The 19,963-nt window shown below is 32.2% G+C and overlaps 1 protein-coding gene and 1 long non-coding RNA gene across 2 annotated transcripts; both read left to right on the forward strand.

Annotated features, from left to right (window-relative positions):
* Positions 1-408: 408 nt before the first annotated feature.
* LOC127711121 (uncharacterized) lies at positions 409-2,696 on the forward strand. Its single transcript, XR_007986505.1, has 3 exons — positions 409-524; positions 1,677-1,790; positions 2,569-2,696. It is a non-coding gene; the product is annotated as an uncharacterized LOC127711121 (long non-coding RNA).
* A 118-nt stretch (positions 2,697-2,814) lies between these two features.
* On the forward strand, positions 2,815-8,052 carry LOC127711120 (neural cell adhesion molecule L1-like protein). Its single transcript, XM_052217071.1, has 6 exons — positions 2,815-3,150; positions 3,879-4,021; positions 4,621-4,753; positions 6,338-6,456; positions 7,030-7,174; positions 7,983-8,052. The coding sequence occupies exons 1-6, from the start codon at positions 3,069-3,071 to the stop codon at positions 8,003-8,005; spliced, it is 645 nt and encodes a 214-aa protein (XP_052073031.1). The 5' UTR covers positions 2,815-3,068; the 3' UTR covers positions 8,006-8,052.
* The last annotated feature ends 11,911 nt before the right edge of the window (positions 8,053-19,963 follow it).

Genomic DNA, 19,963 nt, shown 5'->3' on the forward strand with positions numbered 1-19,963 from the left:
TCATGGTCAAACATTTAATTAGTTCACGTCCGACGTTTATTGTTAAGATGTCTTACATATCTTTGTAATTGGCACACCTAAATTTTGCCTGGTCAACACGAACAACTACGGCAAAGGACCATTGTCTATAGTGGTCGCTGCTATTTAATTTTTTCTTTTCTTCATTCTAACATTACAAGGTAAATAGTTCGACTCCGATGTTATCTTTATTCATACAGAGTTTATACCTTTTCTTTAAATTGATCTAATTCCAAAGTACCAGCTAATATTCGAGTACTTTTTTTTTAAAACGTATGCAATAAACAACACCAATCACTCTGAATGTGGAATACACCTATACATCCTAGCTGTATATGACTTACAATGTTTTTATTGAAACATATAAAATAAATTGTAATGTTTGATTTAAGATATTAATGACTGTTTGCCAAATCCTTGTTATAATGGTGCCAATTGTACAGATCGGATAGGATTTTATACATGTTCCTGTCGACCTGGTTATACTGGAAAACATTGTGAAACAGGTAAATAACTATTTTACATGACCTCAAGTTATACGCCTGTTATCTTTGATGAGTTTTTGTAATTTTGAAACCAAGAGGTCGAATCCACTGTAGATTTCGTCCTCAAGAGTACCTCCACTCAATGAGTCATCACTTTAGTGTTTAAACGAATTATCATTGATAATTATGTTCATTTCTGTAAAATGGTTGCTTAAAAAATGATGAATTATTCGAAACACTACGGCTTTTCTATCACTAGGCAACGACAGTCAAAGCCGTATTTGGCGCAACTTTTCAGAATTGTGGTTCTCAATGCTCTTCAACTTCGGGTATGATTGAGCCTTTCGTGCTTTTTGATTCGAGTGCCACTGATGAGTCATATGAAGCCGTAACAAGTCTGGCGAATCACATTACAACTAATACAAGCCTGTTGTGTTTGATGAGTTTTTGTATTGAAAATGTAACAAACTGATTTGGCTAGCTTATGTTTGGTTTAAGTCTAAAAGTAGTATTTCCTTTTAAAATATGAGCTTTGAAAAGTTTAATCGTGTTATATATTTTGCTTCGAACAACATTAATATAGTCCTTTTCGTTGATAATGCATTTTATGATATCAGATTGGTAAATGTCTCTTGTCACACATTAAGACCTCACCAAGTTTATAACCTATCTAAACTTCAAAATCCACTAACCCTTAAACTTGACCAAATGTGAAAGATTGAAAGGAAAACACGGTTTTACTGACAACGGAGAGACATGTTCATTACCAACAGAACAAAACGCAGACATTGCAAAATAATATAGCACAACACAAAACAAAGTCCTTTGAAACAAAGGAAGGTTTGAACTCAGGTTTACCGGAAGGATTACCGATTCCTATTCAGCTATTTCTCGTTTCAAGTACTAGTAACGTGATAGTTCGCATTCGTTGTTTCCAGAGCGGAGAAAAAGAAAGGGTTTATGTCTACAACCGGAAGAACCTGTCGACCTATAGTCGTCTAATATAACAGTATTCTATAACTGTAGCATGCTATCGTCAGTTTTATTTAGAAAACGCGCTTTAGTTTCTTTCCGGTTTTGCTATTGAACTTCATTTGTAAATAGTCTTTATCCGAAAATTTTTCAATCATGATGGATTGTACTTACTTATCACTTATCAACAAAATATTTCAGATATAGATGAATGTGCAAGTAACCCTTGTCAGCATAACGGAAAATGTGTCAATTCACTGGGAAAATACGAGTGCTTCTGTAAAAATGGCTATACAGGGAATCAGTGTCAGACCGGTTTGTTTGATTTGATTTGATGTGGTTCAATACAGTTTCGGGGGTCTTATTGACTCATATTGAATGCTCAATGTCGTTATAATGAGCCTGTTCAAAGGTAATGAATTGCAAAAGAAAAATTGTTTTAAAGTGATCACAGAATAATATAGTGTAAAATTGTTATGTTGCTAATATTTGTATTAGATTGATGGGTAACAATATTAAACGTTTATGAAGGTACTGGTCGTTTAACATGTTTAAGGACGAAAAATTTTCATTCACTTCTTTCCTGCAGATTTGTTATCTACTTTTTTCGAAAACCAGCCAAGATAACCTATGTTTTCATAAACATACATGTTATCCAGGCCTATAACATATATAAAAATCAGTAAATCAGTAAGACGACAATATAATGTAAAACTGTCTCAGGGAAAAACACTTCTTTTCCATTTGATTTAAAAAGTCAGTATTAATGACACTAGAAACTAGAATTGAGGAAATTCTTTGTTATGGTTTATCGTAATGAGAACTCAAACTTCTACTGTAGTTGAAGTCTACTCATATCATAATCGTGCATTAATCGTCTGTCATGATCTAACATTACATTTGTTTTAAAGATACTTATCAGAAGTTTCCATTACTAAGATGGTGTCTAAGAATTAATCTATTGATCTGTTATACTAGTAATACGAACATGTTTCACCATAACTGTATATGTTTTCCAGGTTTACAAATTTTAGCCAAAACAATTACATACATACAAGTTTTGAATAACATTATGTGTATATTTATTTTTAAGTCCCTAAAGTACTGATTAAGCCTACAATTATACTAAAGACAGCTATCTCAGTTTTGGAAGGATTTAGTTTACTGTCAGTTCCATGTTATGCCGAGGGCATTCCAACACCGACGATAACTTGGGGATCTGACATTGTATGTATGCTATAGTACTCTCGGTTTGGGCTTCCGTTTATTATTATATATATAGATACAAGATGAATGATCATTCAACTTTCATATTCTGAAGCATCAAGTGATACAAAACGCACACCTCATGTCAGTTCATGATGGGTCCTAGATCCGATTTGAGTGGAATTCTTCGGCAAATGCCGATAACATTACATTGTTGCACTGAAGAACACAGATGACGGGCGAAAACATCTAATAATTACTGTAATTTAAATTCTAAATTATATTGTTTTTGTATGTAGCAGGTTTCTATATTTTGAAATATTTTAGAATATTCTACCATCTAATGCCAAACAGATTGCACACTACTTAGTATTTGACAATATTACAATGGCTGATGACGGTTTCTACATGTGTAGGGCGTCGAATGAAGTAGGGGAGGATATTCAAGTAGTTCATGTCATGGTCAAGGGTAAATATAGCACATTTATACTACTATTCATTTCATTGTTAAATTTGAAAATAAAAGAGAGACACGAAAGGTCAACTGAAAAATCTGAGTTTATTATCAATAAACATGACAATATATAGTTTCGTTTGTCACGTGTTGAAACAAGCTTGTGTTTGCAAAAAATGGAAAAAAATACTTTATTAAGAACCACTTTACAGATTCTCTTAGATTTACTAAACCGTCAGCTATTAAGTTAAAACAAAAACGAGTCAATCAAAATAATAAGAAACTAGATAAACTGTACGCCGAGTTCACAAAACCATACATCAGCTTGACTTTTTTTTGTTTTGAGATGGACAATTAGTCGGTGTTACGCAAAGAAAATTACGAAAATCCTTTGGATTAAAATTAGTTGCAGAAAGTCATTAAAGTACTAGAGAATCTCAGAAAGTTTCTCTGAAATACAATTACTATGCGGTTAAGCAGCATTTGTGGATTTAAGATGCATAGGTCTTTATTGAAATGACTAAGGATACGACATCCTTTGGGAATCATCTTAAATGAAATACGATGTTAATAATGCAACAAGAAGGTACTTAAGATGATCCGAATTATTTTTCAAGTGGCAATGTGAAAACTAAGTACGGACAAATAAAACATTTGAATAAAGAAGTATCTTTTTTTACATTTAGTAAGAACAGCTTCTTCAGAACTCTAGTTTTTAATTCTTTACCATCCATTGATTTCAGCTAGACCATCTAGACAACATACGGCACCAAGCATTTCGGCACCTTCAGTCGTCCAGGCTAATTATTATACACCAGTTAACCTCACATGTACAGTCACTGGATACCCTGTACCAAATGTTACATGGACATACAAATACCAACAGGTATAGATTATATTGTTATTATTGTTGCCACCTTATATTTTACAAAACACACATGTATACGTAAAGAAATGAAATACAATATTTGAAAAATTATGGTTTTCATCCTTCTTGTAATTTTTGTGCATGAATGGATATAGTCATAAACTAGTCTGGTTAGCATTCCGGTACATTTGGCTCTTAAATAAGAATTATAAAAAAAAACTAAATAACACAACAGGTAATATAAATCAACTTTTTGCAGACAAGGAAAAATAATACACTCATGTAACGAAAAACTCATCATAGATTCCAGGATAACAGTTTTATACGCCAGACGCGCGTTTCGTTTACAAAAGACTCATCAGTGATGCTGCAATCAAAAATGTTAAAAAGGCATAATAAAGTACGAAGTTGAAGAGTATTGAGGACCGAAAATTTCGAAAGGTTTTGCCAACAGATTTAAACTTAAAAGAAAAGAAAAATGTAAAAAAAAGAAATATAAATACTGACCAGCAAACATCCAATCTCAATATCATAGCAAAAAGTGCCACCTCCGCGTCTAGAGAAGATATCCAATTAAAGGGTTGGTGTATTTGATAATCATCTTTTTATTGTCGTAGAATGCAATAATGGCGTTTGGAAAAGCTTTACACATACTTCAAGCCACGAATGCCACGGAAGGAGTTTATACGTGTACAGCTACAAATGATGTTGGTACTAGCAAAGCAGATGTGACACTTAAAGTTGTTCACGGTGATCTTAAATTACTTATCATATGTTTTCTCACTTAGAAACCCTACGGTGACCTGTAATTGTTCACGTCTATATCCTTTGGTTTTTAATGGCTGTCTCACTTGCAATTATACCAAATGTCCTTGTTTTTGTTTGTTTGTTTTTTGGGGGGTTTTTTTATAGAAAAGGACATTTTCAACTGTGATTTCCAAGAATGGTGAACAAAGTGAATTTTCGTCCGGAAGAATTTAAACATTCATAATTTATCAAATGAAATAACACTTTATAAATTTGATTGTCCAAGGTGCTTGTCTGGATTTACCTTGATCAGAAATGCTCACACACAAAAATGTAAAAGCCAATGATGTATATATAACTTCATGAATACGTGAACCAAAAAGGGACTTAAAAAGAATAAGTAGCCAAAACTTTGCCTGGTACTTGGAACTCTAGTTTATATATAATTTCTTAATTTAATAACGGTGAATTTAAGAACGGTGTGTTTTTAAATCCTGATCGTACTGAGACACTGACTACTGAGCTGACGATATCCTCAGAAGCAAAGTCCACCAACAGTGATATCAACCGGTATTATCAAATTTTATTTTGAGTGCATTTCTTTCTAGCACAAACGATGCAAACGACTAAGCGCGCACATGTTTTGATCATTTGTTTCAAACATACGTTTGCAAAGTTTACATAAACTTTGACGAACTATGCACTCGCTAAAAATGCGTCTGCAGTTTGTCGTTTGTCGTTTGTTAGTACAAACGCTACATTTGTTTCTAACTTCAACCTTTAATATATTAAAATCAATCGGGTCCAGGACCAATCCAGTATATCTTATTATAATCCTTCGTAATGCATCCATTTTCTATGTGCATATATTTAGAGTAATTTAGAGCTGGTATAACTCTGTGAATGATACATATTTTTTCTTGTGGAATACATTTTTCATAATTCATACTTGCATGCTTGTAGTATGAGACTTATGTGTGTTTTTTAAGAATAGAAATTCATATCTGGTATGTGTTTTATTACCAGTATTACAAAGAGGTGTTTCGGTTATGGTCATGCACACGTAGGCTTATCCTCATCAAGTATCCTCTATATTTAACCTTTCTTGTAATATTTTAGAATGGTTCGAAGTTGATTTCACTTCTGGGGATACATCTGTTTACCAACAACACGTGCATGCATTATTGAAAGTTCAAAACAGGGTCAGAAAACACGGATTAAACGATGCATTTGTTTCTTCTTTTGTAGCGTTTAGCAAACGATAACAAACACAACGTTTACAAAATTTTGGTTAGAAAGAAATGCACTCTAAGTTTATGACATTTTCAATGTTTTATGTTAGTTATTTTCTTTGACTTGTATGTCTTTTTTAGTGTGAGTTGGACTGCTCATGAAGAAAGGTGACACTGCTATCCGTATTTTGTTTATACTTTTGTGATTTCCTTATTGGTCTGATCTTTGGGTTGTAGCTGTAGCTGATAAGGATCACATTAAGCGATCACCATAAATATTGTTGACACTTTCATGCAAATCACATTTAACAATAGTTTTTATGAACATATAATTTGCATATTCTATTATATTCAGGTGTTCCAAGAATAACCAATCCACCAAAATCATCACTTAACCGTGCAGGAATTGACGGCAGCTTCACGTGTCAAGCTGATGGGGTTCCCAAACCAACCGTCACTTGGACCTTCCAACCAGTACGAAAACATATTTTCTTTAAATTGATAATCTAACGTAGACATAAAAGATAATTTATATATACCTGTGTTGTTGAACATTTAAGTATACAGTTATCTGTGAACAAAGTTAGTAGTTTTAGATGAGTTTTTTCTCTCGTTATAATTTACATAAACAAGGTCAATAATCATCAGGGGTCCAGTAGCATGTTGGCGTTTTAAAAACAAATAGTTTAATTGCATCGATCACAGTTGCCCATTAGTTTTTAATCATGTAAATGACATCTTTAAAAATCATCTGGCCTACTGAATGCAACTTTACATGAACCGCAAAAGATTACAAGAGTTTTTCTTAATATTTGTCAACCTATAAATATCTTGGTGTATAAAAAATAGACAAACTATTTAATTGTTTTACAAACAAAAAATTAGTTTTAAAAATGTATTTACCAAAACCATTCATGTTTTACTAAATGTGACAACGTTACAATTCCTATTAGATTTTATAAAAAAAAATATATAGATGTTGTCATGTGAAGTCTATTAAAATTACGACTTCCGGTTTGATGGAACTTGTCTTTGTTTTGATTACAGTTTGGCCAAGCAGGTAATACTTTGGGTGTACGACAAGGATCCCAGATAACAATTACAAATATGCAACAGTCTGGAATATTGACCTGCATCGCTACGAATGAGTTTGGGACTGAGAGAGCACAGGCAAATATCATCATCAGTAAAGGTAACATATCATACATTATTTGATCGATAATTTCATTTCCCTCGACGCCTAAGCTAAGTACTTTTAAATCAAGAAATACGGAGCTTATTTTAAAAGCACTATCTGACTAGCCGTGGTTTTGGGGGAAAACCTTAATTATTTGCGCCCCAGACCAACATCTTTGGAGGTAAAAGTACATATTTTTAGAAGGTGTCAAAAATTGAAAAGGACAGCACTAGTAAAATTAGACAACAACAATATGTTAAAGTCAATTTAGCACAATAACATTATTCCCAATCAAAATGTACCATTTGAATCATGTCTGTAAAGCCTTGCAATCGGTAACAACGGTTCCATTAACAGAGTCTGGCTAGATAAGAAACTGACAGCCAATTAGCACCAGGAATAAACTATGAATACAACACATACAGGATGATAAACTGACGGCGAATTGGAATCAGGAATAAACTATGAAAATAACACATCCAGGAATTTGATATATATTAAATGTATTGTTAGCATGCATTTGGTTCTTAAAACTAATTACTATACTTCTGTTCCTATAACTTGGTTCCAAATCTACTATAAATGTAGAAAATAAGCAGAATATATCATTTCTTAATGTTTAATGTCCTAGAAGTCGATAATCAGGTTACATGATTTCAATCTGGAACAAAACTTGAAGTCATATATCATATGTTATTACTCATACTGTCTAAACACCTAGCTGATTTTATAAAATTTTTCAAAGTCCCAAGGTTAAAATAGGTCAACTCAACAACATTCATATATAATATTTAACGGTTCATTATTACTTTATATTTTTCAGGTGGTGCAAGTGTGGTTGGTTGAACATAGTGATACCATTGAAATAAATTGATATCATTATTTTTTTTTAATTCAATTGTTCTACATATCGTTTTTATTTATTTTCTCCTTTGTACATTTCCATTACACTATCCACCAGAGACCAAATAGCATAGATGTGCAACATGCGGAGCAGGATCTGCTTACCCTTTCGGAGCACATGAGATCACCCCCAGTTTCTGGTGTAGTACGTGTTGCTCTTTCTTAAGTTTGCTATGTTGAGTTTTGTGTACTGTTGTTTGTCTTTTTGACGTTTTTCGTTTGTTGCTAATGTTATGTTATTCCATTACTGACGCTCCATGTATTTGATGAATGAAAGAAAATGCTGTCTTCTTGGTGTTTGAATAAAAGGTGCTTTGAACTAATTAATCACTTTTTCAGGTTTATATTTTGACAAATATTTATACACTTTAAAATCAGATTAATAAGAATAAAAAATAATTTAAAATTATTAGCTTGGTTTGAGGCCAAAAGTTGTTTTCAGTAAAGGTTATAACTATCTGTGTTTCAAATGAAACTCAAGTATAGTCTGTACATTTTGTTGACGACATACACTGAATCTAATGTTTTGACGTATCACCTGTATGAACATGATGAAGTTCCAATGGTATACAAATCTAAAACAAAATCACAGGGACAATAAAAATTCATAAACTGTAGGATATAGCTCACAAGTTGGTACCCCTGTCTCCACATTTGTATAGTGAAAGTGGGGTTCGTCTTTTGGAGCAGAATCTGCTTACCTTTCCGGAGCACCTGAGATCACCCACAGTTTTTGGAGGGGTTCGTGTTGCTTCATATTTATGTTTCTTTGTGGTGTTTTGTATTTTGGTCTATCTATTTTTGCCATGGCGATGTCAGTTTATTTTCGACTTATGAGTTTGAATGTCCCTTTGGTATCTTTCGACTCTCTTTTGCTATGAAACAACGCAACAAATAATTTGAAATAAGACGTAAATGTACGCAATGGTATTAGGTACTACAGTTTAGTTAAAGTTGTTTTATTGAAACACAGTCAATGTTTTATGAAGAGTGTGGATACCAAAATTTCCTGCAATCTCAATTTTTTATCTCGTTTTGTATTCACTTAGAATAGTGTACTTCTAAGGCAAGCCCGTTTACTATTTATTCTTCAAGATATCTAATAAACTTTATAAGATATCTGATATAGTTTATAAGATATCTGATATAGTTTATAGGATATCTGATATAGTTTATAAGATATCTTATATAGTTTATAAGATTTCTTATATAGTTTATAAGATATCTCATATAATTTATAAAGTATCTCATATAATTTTCTTTGTAAGATATCTTATAACTATATTAGATATCTTACAAATATATGATATATCTTATAAACTATATAATATATCTTATAGAATAATGAGATAATCATATCTTAAAAAAAACTAGATTATATAAGATATCTTAATATCTATAATAATAGGCAAAATTTATCAAGAATAGAGGAAAATGGCGGAAAAAAATTGAAAAATGCGGAAATGAAGAACCCCCATCCAGACCCACATCATGATATATCTCAAATTATGATTCATATCAATATCTGATGTTGAAAACAACGATAAATTATTGTAGTATTTTCCTAAATGTCCAGTGACAAACATTTTGTACTTTCAATATAAAGTTAAACATATTAATATCTAATGTTGAAAACATGGATGAATTATTGTAGTATTTTCCTTAATGTTCAGTGACAAATATTTTATGCATATTGAGGGCGAGAAAAGCTGAAAGGGTTCCTACAAATTAGAGAGTCTGAGACTGGTAATTTTGACCACTCCTGTAAAAAGAAGTATGCTAGAAAAGGATACAACGAAAACTACAAACAGATAACTATAAGGATACAACTTGCAGAGAGCGTGATATTCACCCAACACGGAGCACCAGATTTAACCACCCTATTCCGACTGATCGTTGTATTTACACATCCTGAACATCCAAACGGACCATGCGTTTTACTTCCGACGTTAACAAGGGCATACGATACAGACGTAATGACTTTGTCAACGTAAAATGTTATTTTTCACGACGTCAAACTGTGACATATGGGAAAGAGGTGGATATTCGACTGATTTTTACCAGTAGCTTGAAAACAACGAGTACATGGACCCCCTTTTTTTCAATGACATTTGGCTTGACTATGTAAGAAGATTATTTGTATTAATTAATATGAACAAATCACCGATGATTTTTTTTTAAATTGCCGGTTTATTTCTTAAAGTATGGAAATCTGATAAAAATGAAATATTTTCAAAGAATTGTTACACATATTTAGAGCATGCTTATGTAAAGAAAACATTCAAAACGTATCGTATACCCTCAAAAGCCCAAGTGACCCCATTTTCAGGAAACATCGGTCATCCCTTGGTGTTTATTAACCTGTCTCTTTCATTGCGACATTCCTTGCAAGCAAAACTGCTGCATACACTAATTTACAAGGCAGGTTATAAAACCTATATTACAAGTTTATCAAAGCTGATTGAATCTTTTTTAGTAAAACATATGATTAAAGTTTATCTGTTGTAAACTATATATAGATATAAGAAGATGTGGTATGAGTGCCAATGAGACAACTCTCCATCCAAGTCAAAATTTATAAAAGTAAACCATTATAGGTCACAGTAAGGTCTTCAACACGGAGCCTTGGCTCACACCGAACAGTAAGCTATAAAGGGCCCCACAAAAATTACTAGTGTAAAACCATTCAAACGGGAAAACCAACGGTCTAATCTAAATAAAAAACTAGAAACGAGAAACACTTATGAACCACATCAACAAACGACAACTACTGAACATCAGATTCCTGACTTAGGACAGGTGCAAACAAATGCAGCGGGTTTAAACGTTTTAATGGTACCAAACCTACACCCTTTTTCCTGAAACAATAGTGTAACATCACAACATAGAAAGACACACCATAAAATATCAACTGAAATAGCTTAACTCAATCAAAGGACATTTTAACACCATTGAACATACACTAAACAAATAAATTTGACCTATGACACAATGTAAATACAAAATAAATAAACTAAGGGAAAGCATATTTTAATTTAATATGTGTTAATATAAAATCTTATTAATACCATTTACCATGGCCAAAAATATAAGATTATAAAAGAATGTTAAATTATTAAACTGAGACATATCGTTTTTAAGAACACTCCAGTCGTTCAAAAGGGGTTACAAATCAAACAAGATGGCGACCACTCGAAATTTACTAACAAATTGCCTCAAAGTTCAAAGATCTATATTTAAAAAAACTATCCGAGGAATGTTTTCAAAAGCAGCATTTTGCAATGACAAAATGTATTAAATGTCATACACATGTTACTTCATTAAACTTGAAGATATAGTTATGAAGAACATTTCGTAAATATGAAATGATTTACTATAAAGTCACGTGACATCAGCGGCGGCACAGTTCTGTTTGAAAGTTTGTATAGACATCGTTATAAGTGACCAGTCCCGTTAGTATAGAAAGTCCCTGATTTGATTCGCTTATTTATCTGTATTTTAAAATTCAAAAGAAGCGACTGATGAAATTTGTGATGTGGGCTCGTGTTAGACAATGGAATACGTAACATAAACAGTAGAGCTTCCGCAGGTTTATTAAAAAAAAATCGGGCCCGGTAAAAAAAGAATATACTGGAAAGTAGTACATATTTAAAACAAAATAGTTCCTACGCATAGGGGTTAATATAAAACTATGTAGAATATATTTTAGTAATTAAGGTATCAGATGAAAGTTGAAGGACTGGTGATCCTTGTAGAACACATGTTGGCCTACAGCCAATTTTGAGGAAACACTTGTATACTTTCATTATACTGGGTCAATGCAGTCCATTTATCTTGATGATTTTAAAGTTGCACCAACTGCAAAAAATATATATTCATGCTTCAATTGCCTATACATGTAGTTTAAATTTACAGAATGGTTTTGCCGCAAAATTAAAAAATGCTCTTTCAAAAATAGTGTTAAATCATTTATGGAAAAATCAAAATACTTTCTCTAAAAAACGACTGAGTAATACTGTAGGGAATAAATTAGCTGACAGATATATAGATTTCTGGAAAGTCAGTCTTTCTAATGACCAGAATAACTCTAATGGAAACAAACTAAGAACATACAGAAAATAAAATAAAAAATGATTTCAATTTAGAATCTTTTTTTTAATAATAGATTTAGACAGATACATGATATCTTATTTGATTAAAATAAGATTAAGTAATAGTAATCTAAATATTGAACAGGGTAGACACCGTAAATTAACCCATGATGGGTTGAAGATGAATTTCATTTTGCTTTTTAATGTCAAATTTTAGAACAAAAACGTAGGCAAACACTTTTTCGGAAAGTAGAGAGTATAGTCCCATCTTTCGACCAAATGTCTGATGAGGAAAAGTTTACATTTATGTTTACATTTAATGAGTATGACATAACTAAAATTATTGTTAATAATTTATATGTAATAAGAAAAAGCATAGCAAGCAAGAAAAACTAAAATTATGTAATACAAATATTTGATTTTTCTAATATGTTTTTATATTTTTATAATACCCAATTAGCTTTACCTGGGTCATTGACCAATCCAGCGAATAAGTTGCAATGCATGATGGACTACTGCGTGTTACTCATTACCGAGAACACGTATATTAAACTCACAAACAACACAATTTTTCTCAGAGTGGAAAAATAAATTATCTCATTTTTTCTTCGTATGTGATAACATTTACAGACCGTGCTATAAAGTATAAGTTCTATGCTCAGATTAACGAATAAATGTTTCTGACCTAAGAAAATAGCATGTGTATATCAGTAAGACGACTATTTCTAAGCCCTATCACCTAGGTCCAGTGACTTTGAATTACTTAGCAATTTTCAATGTTAAGTTTTCTGCTTAAGTCAGTTTGAAAGGAACTTCATGTGAAAGATCAATGATATTTTGAATAAAGTTGCATTACTACCAGTACATATCAGTTTGACGAATAGTGCTAAGCCTTGTCCCCTAGGTCCAGTGTCTTTGAATTAATTAGCAATTTTCAATGTTAAGTTTTCTGCTTAAGTCAGTTTGATAGGAACAACATTTGAAAGATCAATGATATTTTGAATAAAGTTGCATTACTACCAGTACATATCAGTTTGACGACTAGTGCTAAGCCTTGTCCCCTAGGTCCTGTGACTTTGAATTACTTAGCAATTTTCAATGTTAAGTTCTCTGCTTAAGTCAGTTCGATAGGAACCACTTGTGAAAGATCAATGATATTGTCTATAAAGTTGCATTACCTCCAGTACTTATCAGTTTGACGACTATTTATAAGCCCTACCCTCTAGGTCATGGTCCAGTGACTTTCATTTAATAAACAATTTTCAAGATTAAGTTTTCTGCTTAAGTCAGTTTGATAGGAACTACTTATGATAGATCAATGATTCTTTAAAAATGCTTTACTTTCAGTACTTTCTTTTTGACGATTATTTCTAAGGCCTGTCCCCTATGTCATGGTCCAGTGACTTTGAATTAATTAGCAATGTTCAATGTTAAGTTTTCTGCTTAAGCCAGTTTGATAGGAACTACTTGTGATTGATCAATAACATTTTCAATAAAGTTACATTACTATCAGTACATATCAGTTTGACCACTCTTTCGAGGCATTGTTCCATAGGTCATAGTCCAGCGACTTTAAATTCATTAGCAAGGTTGGTTTCCAACAGATTGTCTTTTTTTCGAATTTGCTGCTGACAGACGAGACATTTCTCTGTATTAACAGTATATTTGTCTCGCCTCGATGGAGTCAAAAAGCAAGTTTAATGTATGATGTGACAGCGGCGTCAGCGTCAACAATTTGTTAAGTTTGTGATTATGTCAGTTTATGGAGAACCTCTTAAGGTAAATCAATGATATTTAGTATGCAGTTGTGTAAGCATTGGAACATCTTATTTCCATGGAAATTATTTGGCCCCACGTCCTCAGTTATGGTCTATTAACTTTAAAACTTTTGCATAGTTTACATTTTTAATTGTGATTAGGTCAGTTTAAGGAGAACCACATATGACAAGTCAGTGATATTTGGTACGAAGTTGTATTAGCATTGGCATATCTTATTTAAAGAAAAATTATTTGGCCTTGTACATTTTGTTACATCCATCATGTATCGTTGACCGAATATTTTGCATATTTTGCATATTTTGCAAGTATTGCTATTTTAAATTCAACATATGCGTTTTCCTTTCAAAATTACAAAGAGACGAGACATATCTCTGTGTCAGTTTACAGTTTATGTAATTAAATATTCGTTAATATTTCAACTTATTTTAACGAGTAATGTGTTCTAGATCCTTTCCATCCTAATTCCAGGTAAATAAGAATAGAGGGGCATCATACATTAACTACTGTGCTAACTTCCGTAGCATCTGAGATCACCCACAGTTTTTGGTGGGGTTCGTGTTGCTCAGTCTTTAGTTTTCTATGTTGTGTTTTGTGTACTGTTGTTTGTGTGTTTGTCTTTTTTCTTATTTTAGCCATGGCGTTGTTAGTTTATTTTCTTCTAGTGAGTTTGAATGTCTCTTTGGTATCTTTCTCCTCACTTTTTTTGGAATACTATATGAATAAGAACAAAATATATCGAATAAGTAAAAATAAGTAAAATATTTAAAAAAAAAAAAAAAAACAATTAACACAAAAAAAACAACATCTAGAAAAAGGCGGTCACCAAACTCATGTTTTACATATGATGGTCTAAGTTTGAGCCTGATGATACTGCTACTTGTAATTTCAGATCATAATATTATATTAAGTCAGATCTTCTTTCATTCCCTATTTTACCCTACATTAAAAAGTTGTGTGTCATTGCAAAATCTTCGAATTACCTGTAAGATTATTGAATTTTTAAGAGTTTGAATTTGGTCCTTTATGATTTTTTTCTCGCCTGCAACAAAAGAATACAGATACGGTATGTTACGAAGGTTCTGTCTGTCATATGTCCATTGTCCTTAACCTTATTTCCATGGTTCAGTGTCTGCTTGAAAACAAAATCGACAGTTTCTTTTGGTCATGTAAATTACTCACTTAATTTGAGTAATAGGATAAGGATATTTGGTTTATGAATTCTTTGCAAGGTCTACATGTCAGTTAGACTGGGCTAACCTGACCTCGACCACATTTCATGGATCATTTATCAAGGTTAAATTTTCGTGGTCAAGTTCGTATCTCAGATACTATAATCAATAGGTAAACTATATTTGGTGTATGGAATGATTATAATGTATACATGTCTGTCTGTCAGCTTTCATCTGACCTTGGTCTCATTTTCATGGTTCATTGGTCAATGATAAGTTTTCATGGTTTTATCAGTTAAACAGATACTATAAGCAACTATAGATCAATTATATTTGGTGTATGGAATGAATACTTTTATTCTATACAACAAAAAGTACATGCAAACACTTTATATTTATATTATCATTATTCTATTAAATAGTGCATCAGTATAGGAAATAAAGCTTCAAGTTGGGAAGTTGTGTGTGACTACAAGGAACTTTATTGAGATACGCATGTTATGGTCTCATTGGAATTTACCACTCCTTCATTCAATTTCACCACATTGTTCCTATACTTTTTAAAGAAGTTATTAAATTGATTTCAGTTTAAATACTTTCCTGGAAGAAAATGTTGTAGCTATTACTAGAGAATTTTTCTTGGAATTATTGAGCCGAGCGGAGCGAGGCGAAAATTTGTTATGTCTTTCCTGCCAAAAAAATATATTTCTTCATTGTAAAGGGAATAGTTGGGTGTGTGTCGCCTGTCTCCATATCTCAATGTCATAAAGGACAATTATTCACGTTAAGACATATTAAAAATGCCACACTTGAAGCATTGAAATATGCTCAATCATGAGTTTTGCGATTAAGCATGTAAGAAAACAACTATTAATATCATCAGTGTTGTATTATATGGAAAGGGGTGTGATATTAAGAAAACCTTCGCCGAAAACCTGCAAAAACTGAAAGACTTCAAACCATTACTCCTAATCATAGTCATTCGTCATGTCCAACAAACAAACAGAAGATGGTCATGACTCACATGAATAAAACAGTAAACATCGAAATAAAATTTGAGGCCAAAAATTATGACATAATAGTTATAGATATGACATCTGAATCAAGTTCTGTTGAATAATCAGATACTAATTTAGAGAGTATTCATCAAATTAGAATTATTAACACTATGATGTTAAAATACAGAATTGCTAAAATTGTATAAAAGTTTTATGATGCCCTCCTATCTGATGTATTGAAAAATTGAAAACCCCCCTTTACTTTTCCAAAAAATTTCAAGCCCTAATTATCTCCCACCCCTTCAGGTTGCAAATGACCAGTCTCTTATACATTTGCTGGATTAAATTAATGTTTGGAAATCTGGTTTTGCTTCTTTGTCAAGACTAAAAGTAAGAGAGGTTAAAAATAAGTTCAGAAGATGAAGGTGGGATATCATTTTGTTAATTATTACGATGGGGTTAGTTCTTGATTTCCGTGTTGGTTAAGTACCAGAAAGGAATAATAATCATTGATCACATCAGAATGTTATATCCTAAAATACGACAATATCAGAATATGCATGATATAAATGTCAGAATATGAAAATATATCAGATTATGAAAATACCAGATTATGAAAATATCAAATATCAGATTATGAAAATATAAGAATATGAAAATATCAGAATATGAAAATATATCAGATTATGAAAATATCAGATTATGAAAATATCAGAATATGGAAATATCAGATTATGAAAATATCAGAATATGAAAATATCAGAATATGAAAATATCAGAAAATGAAAATATCAGAATATGAAAATATCTAAAGGATTTCCAGCATGATCTTAAACATCCTTCCAACAATCAAAAGATTTAATGAACCATGTAAAACATTGAATGATACAGATAATGGCTTTGTATAGAAAGAACATTTGAATGAGAAAATTCATCGACATATCATATATATCATGTCTTGTTATTTGTAGGAACTTGCAAATACAGTACTGTTTTGGGAGGAATTGAAATAAACAGAATGACTCATAATGACAAAAGACAACAAACCATGCATAAGATATAGAATTTTGGTTGCTGAATGGTAAGCAAATTGAAATTATATAGTGATTAACCTTTTGTATCATAGAAGGGATAGCAAATGTTTTCAATCTTGTTACATCTTATGGCCCTAAAATAAGTTATCCCCTTTAAAATCAAGTATACTCAAATAATGTTAAAATTAATAACTAATAACACATTGCCATAGAAGCGAGAGGTTTGGCTAGCCATAAAACCAGGTTCAACCCACCATCTTTTTTTAAAATGTCCTGTAACAAGTCAGGAATATGGCAGTTGTTATCAAATAGTCCGTTTCTTTGTATGCTGGCGTTCGTTTTTGTAGCAGTTCAGTGTTCTGTTATTCCGTTGTTTTCCTCTTATAGTTGATGTGTTTCCCTCGGTTTTGGTTTGTGACGCGGATTTGTTTTCGCTTAATCGATTTATGGCTATTGAACAGCGGTATACCACTGTTGCCTTTATATAATAACAAAATTTAGAAAGAGGGGTTCACATACAAATTTTCATGATAGAATGTTGTCAAAAGCAATTAGAAAATGAAAAAGCTTACAATTATTTTCAACCTGGCCACAAGTGTATTTATGCTTGTCCTTCATAACTATGTAAATTCTGATAGCATAGTACTAGGTATATTTTCATAAAAGTCCTCTAAGTACAGTCTAAAAGCATAGCACTAAGTAAATTCTTATAGCATAGCACTAAATAAATTCTTATGGCATAGCACTAGGCATATTCCGATATCATCACACTAGATTAATTCTTGAAGCATAGTATTTTGGACATTCTTAAAACACAACACTAGTTACATTCTTGTAGCATAGCACTAAGAGCATTCCACTAAGTTAATTATTTTACAGTACACTGTACATTTTTATAACACAGCATTTGGTAAATTTCTTATAACATATCAGTAGGTACTTTCTTATAACATATAAGTAGGTACTTTCTTATAACATATCAGTAGGTACTTTCTTATATCATATCAGTAGGTACTTTCTTATAACATTACACACTTATAGCAGTACACTAAGTACAATCTTAAAGCATAGCAAGTACATTCTCATAGCAAAACACTTGATACATTCGTATAGCATAGCACTAGGTACATGATTATAGTATATGACCTTGTTGTAGGGTATGAATGATTCGTTCATTATTGAAGACCCTACATCAACTGTCAAGATGAAGAACAGGAATAAAAGCCCTGCTCGTTAATAATTTTCCATGTTTTCTATGTATTGTGTGCGATTTTGTCCCATGTACATTTACTCCATATCCTTTCATTTTCTATACAATAAGGCCGTTAGTTTTCTCGTTTGAATTGATTTACACTAGGACACACCCGCTAAATCGCGGGTCCGTGATTGACAAAGTATTTACGCCTTATTTTCAGCCTAGATTTTTAATATTCATATTGTCATTTGATAAAGTTACGCTGATTATAAGGGGCACAGTTTTCTCTGCTTTCAAACGTTTTTCTTTTTGAATCCATCTGGTTGTTCTTACTACAATCGGAAATTACTTGTAGAAACATTTTTTGGTCAATGATTGAATTTAGTGGTATCAATTCCTGTATAATGACGACATTTAGGTGGGATTATGACCCGGGTATATAGCAGATCCCATATACACCGTTTGGTGGTGTGCCTGACAGAGGCGGAACGTACAGATTTGGTAACAGGTAACAGGTACTACTGATATCGATATCGGATTCGACCCGGAACTTGTTAATTATTGGTTTTATTTATTATGTGGAAAACAAAAGGGCATGGAATGGTGTAATTTTTAATCAACACCATTGTCCTATATTAGTTAAATATAAAGTTGAATTCTTTGATTCGTCGTTTTTGCGTCATGCCGGCTAACAAATTGGACCTCGTTATTTTAGTATTATAGATTTGTCATTTCGGGGCCTTCATAGCTGACTATGCGGTATAAGATTTACTCATTGTTGAAGGTGCTATGATGACATATAGTTGTTAGTTTCTGTGTCATTGGCAACCATACCACATCTTCTTATTTTTATATAGCAATACACTAAATACATTCTTAAAGCATACAGTGGCGGATCCAGAAATTTTCATAAGTGGGGGCCCACTGACTGCCTAAGAGGGGGCCCGCTTTAGTCATGCATCAGTGATTCTCTAAATAATCAACCAAATTTTTCCCAAAAAAGGGGGACGGGCACCCTGCCCCCCTCCCCTAAATCCGCCTCTGGCATAGCAGGTACATTATCATAGCAATACACTTATTATGGTGATACAATAAGTACATTCTTAAAGCATAGCAGGTACATAATTATAGCAATACTATTATAGTATAACACTAAGTACATTCCTAAAGCATAACACTAGGTTCATTCTTATAGCAATAGCACTAGGTACATTATTATAGTAAAACACTAAGTACATTCTTATCGTATAGCAGTAGATACACTCCTAGAGCATTGAACTAGGAACATTGTTATAGTAAAACACTAAGTACATTCTAATAGCCTAACACTAGGTACATTATTATATTTATACATTAATTCCCTTCTTATAGCTTAGCACTGGGTCAATTCTTCTAGCATAGCACTAGGTACAGTATTATTGTAAAACACATTCTAAAAGCATAGCAAGTACAATAGGATTGCATAACATTAGGTACATTTTTATAGCTTAGCACTAGGTACATCCTTTCAGCATTTAGCACTAAGAGCATCTGCATTATATTCCACTAAGTAAATTCTTATATCATTCTTATAGCTTAGCACTAGATATATCCTTTCAGCATTTAGCACTAAGAGCATCTGCATTATATTCCACT

This window comes from Mytilus californianus, unplaced genomic scaffold, assembly GCF_021869535.1.
Source record: "Mytilus californianus isolate M0D057914Y unplaced genomic scaffold, xbMytCali1.0.p SCAF_8, whole genome shotgun sequence".
Classification (NCBI taxonomy): domain Eukaryota; kingdom Metazoa; phylum Mollusca; class Bivalvia; order Mytilida; family Mytilidae; genus Mytilus; species Mytilus californianus.

Bases quoted from the DNA above. Each gene is read 5' to 3' on its own strand.
- LOC127711120 (XM_052217071.1), top strand. From the start codon at position 3,069: ATGGCTGATGACGGTTTCTACATGTGTAGGGCGTCGAATGAAGTAGGG. The intron at 3,151-3,878 runs GTAAATATAGCA...CATTGATTTCAG, and splicing joins AGTTCATGTCATGGTCAAGG to CTAGACCATCTAGACAACAT. The intron at 6,457-7,029 runs GTACGAAAACAT...TTTTGATTACAG, and splicing joins TCACTTGGACCTTCCAACCA to TTTGGCCAAGCAGGTAATAC.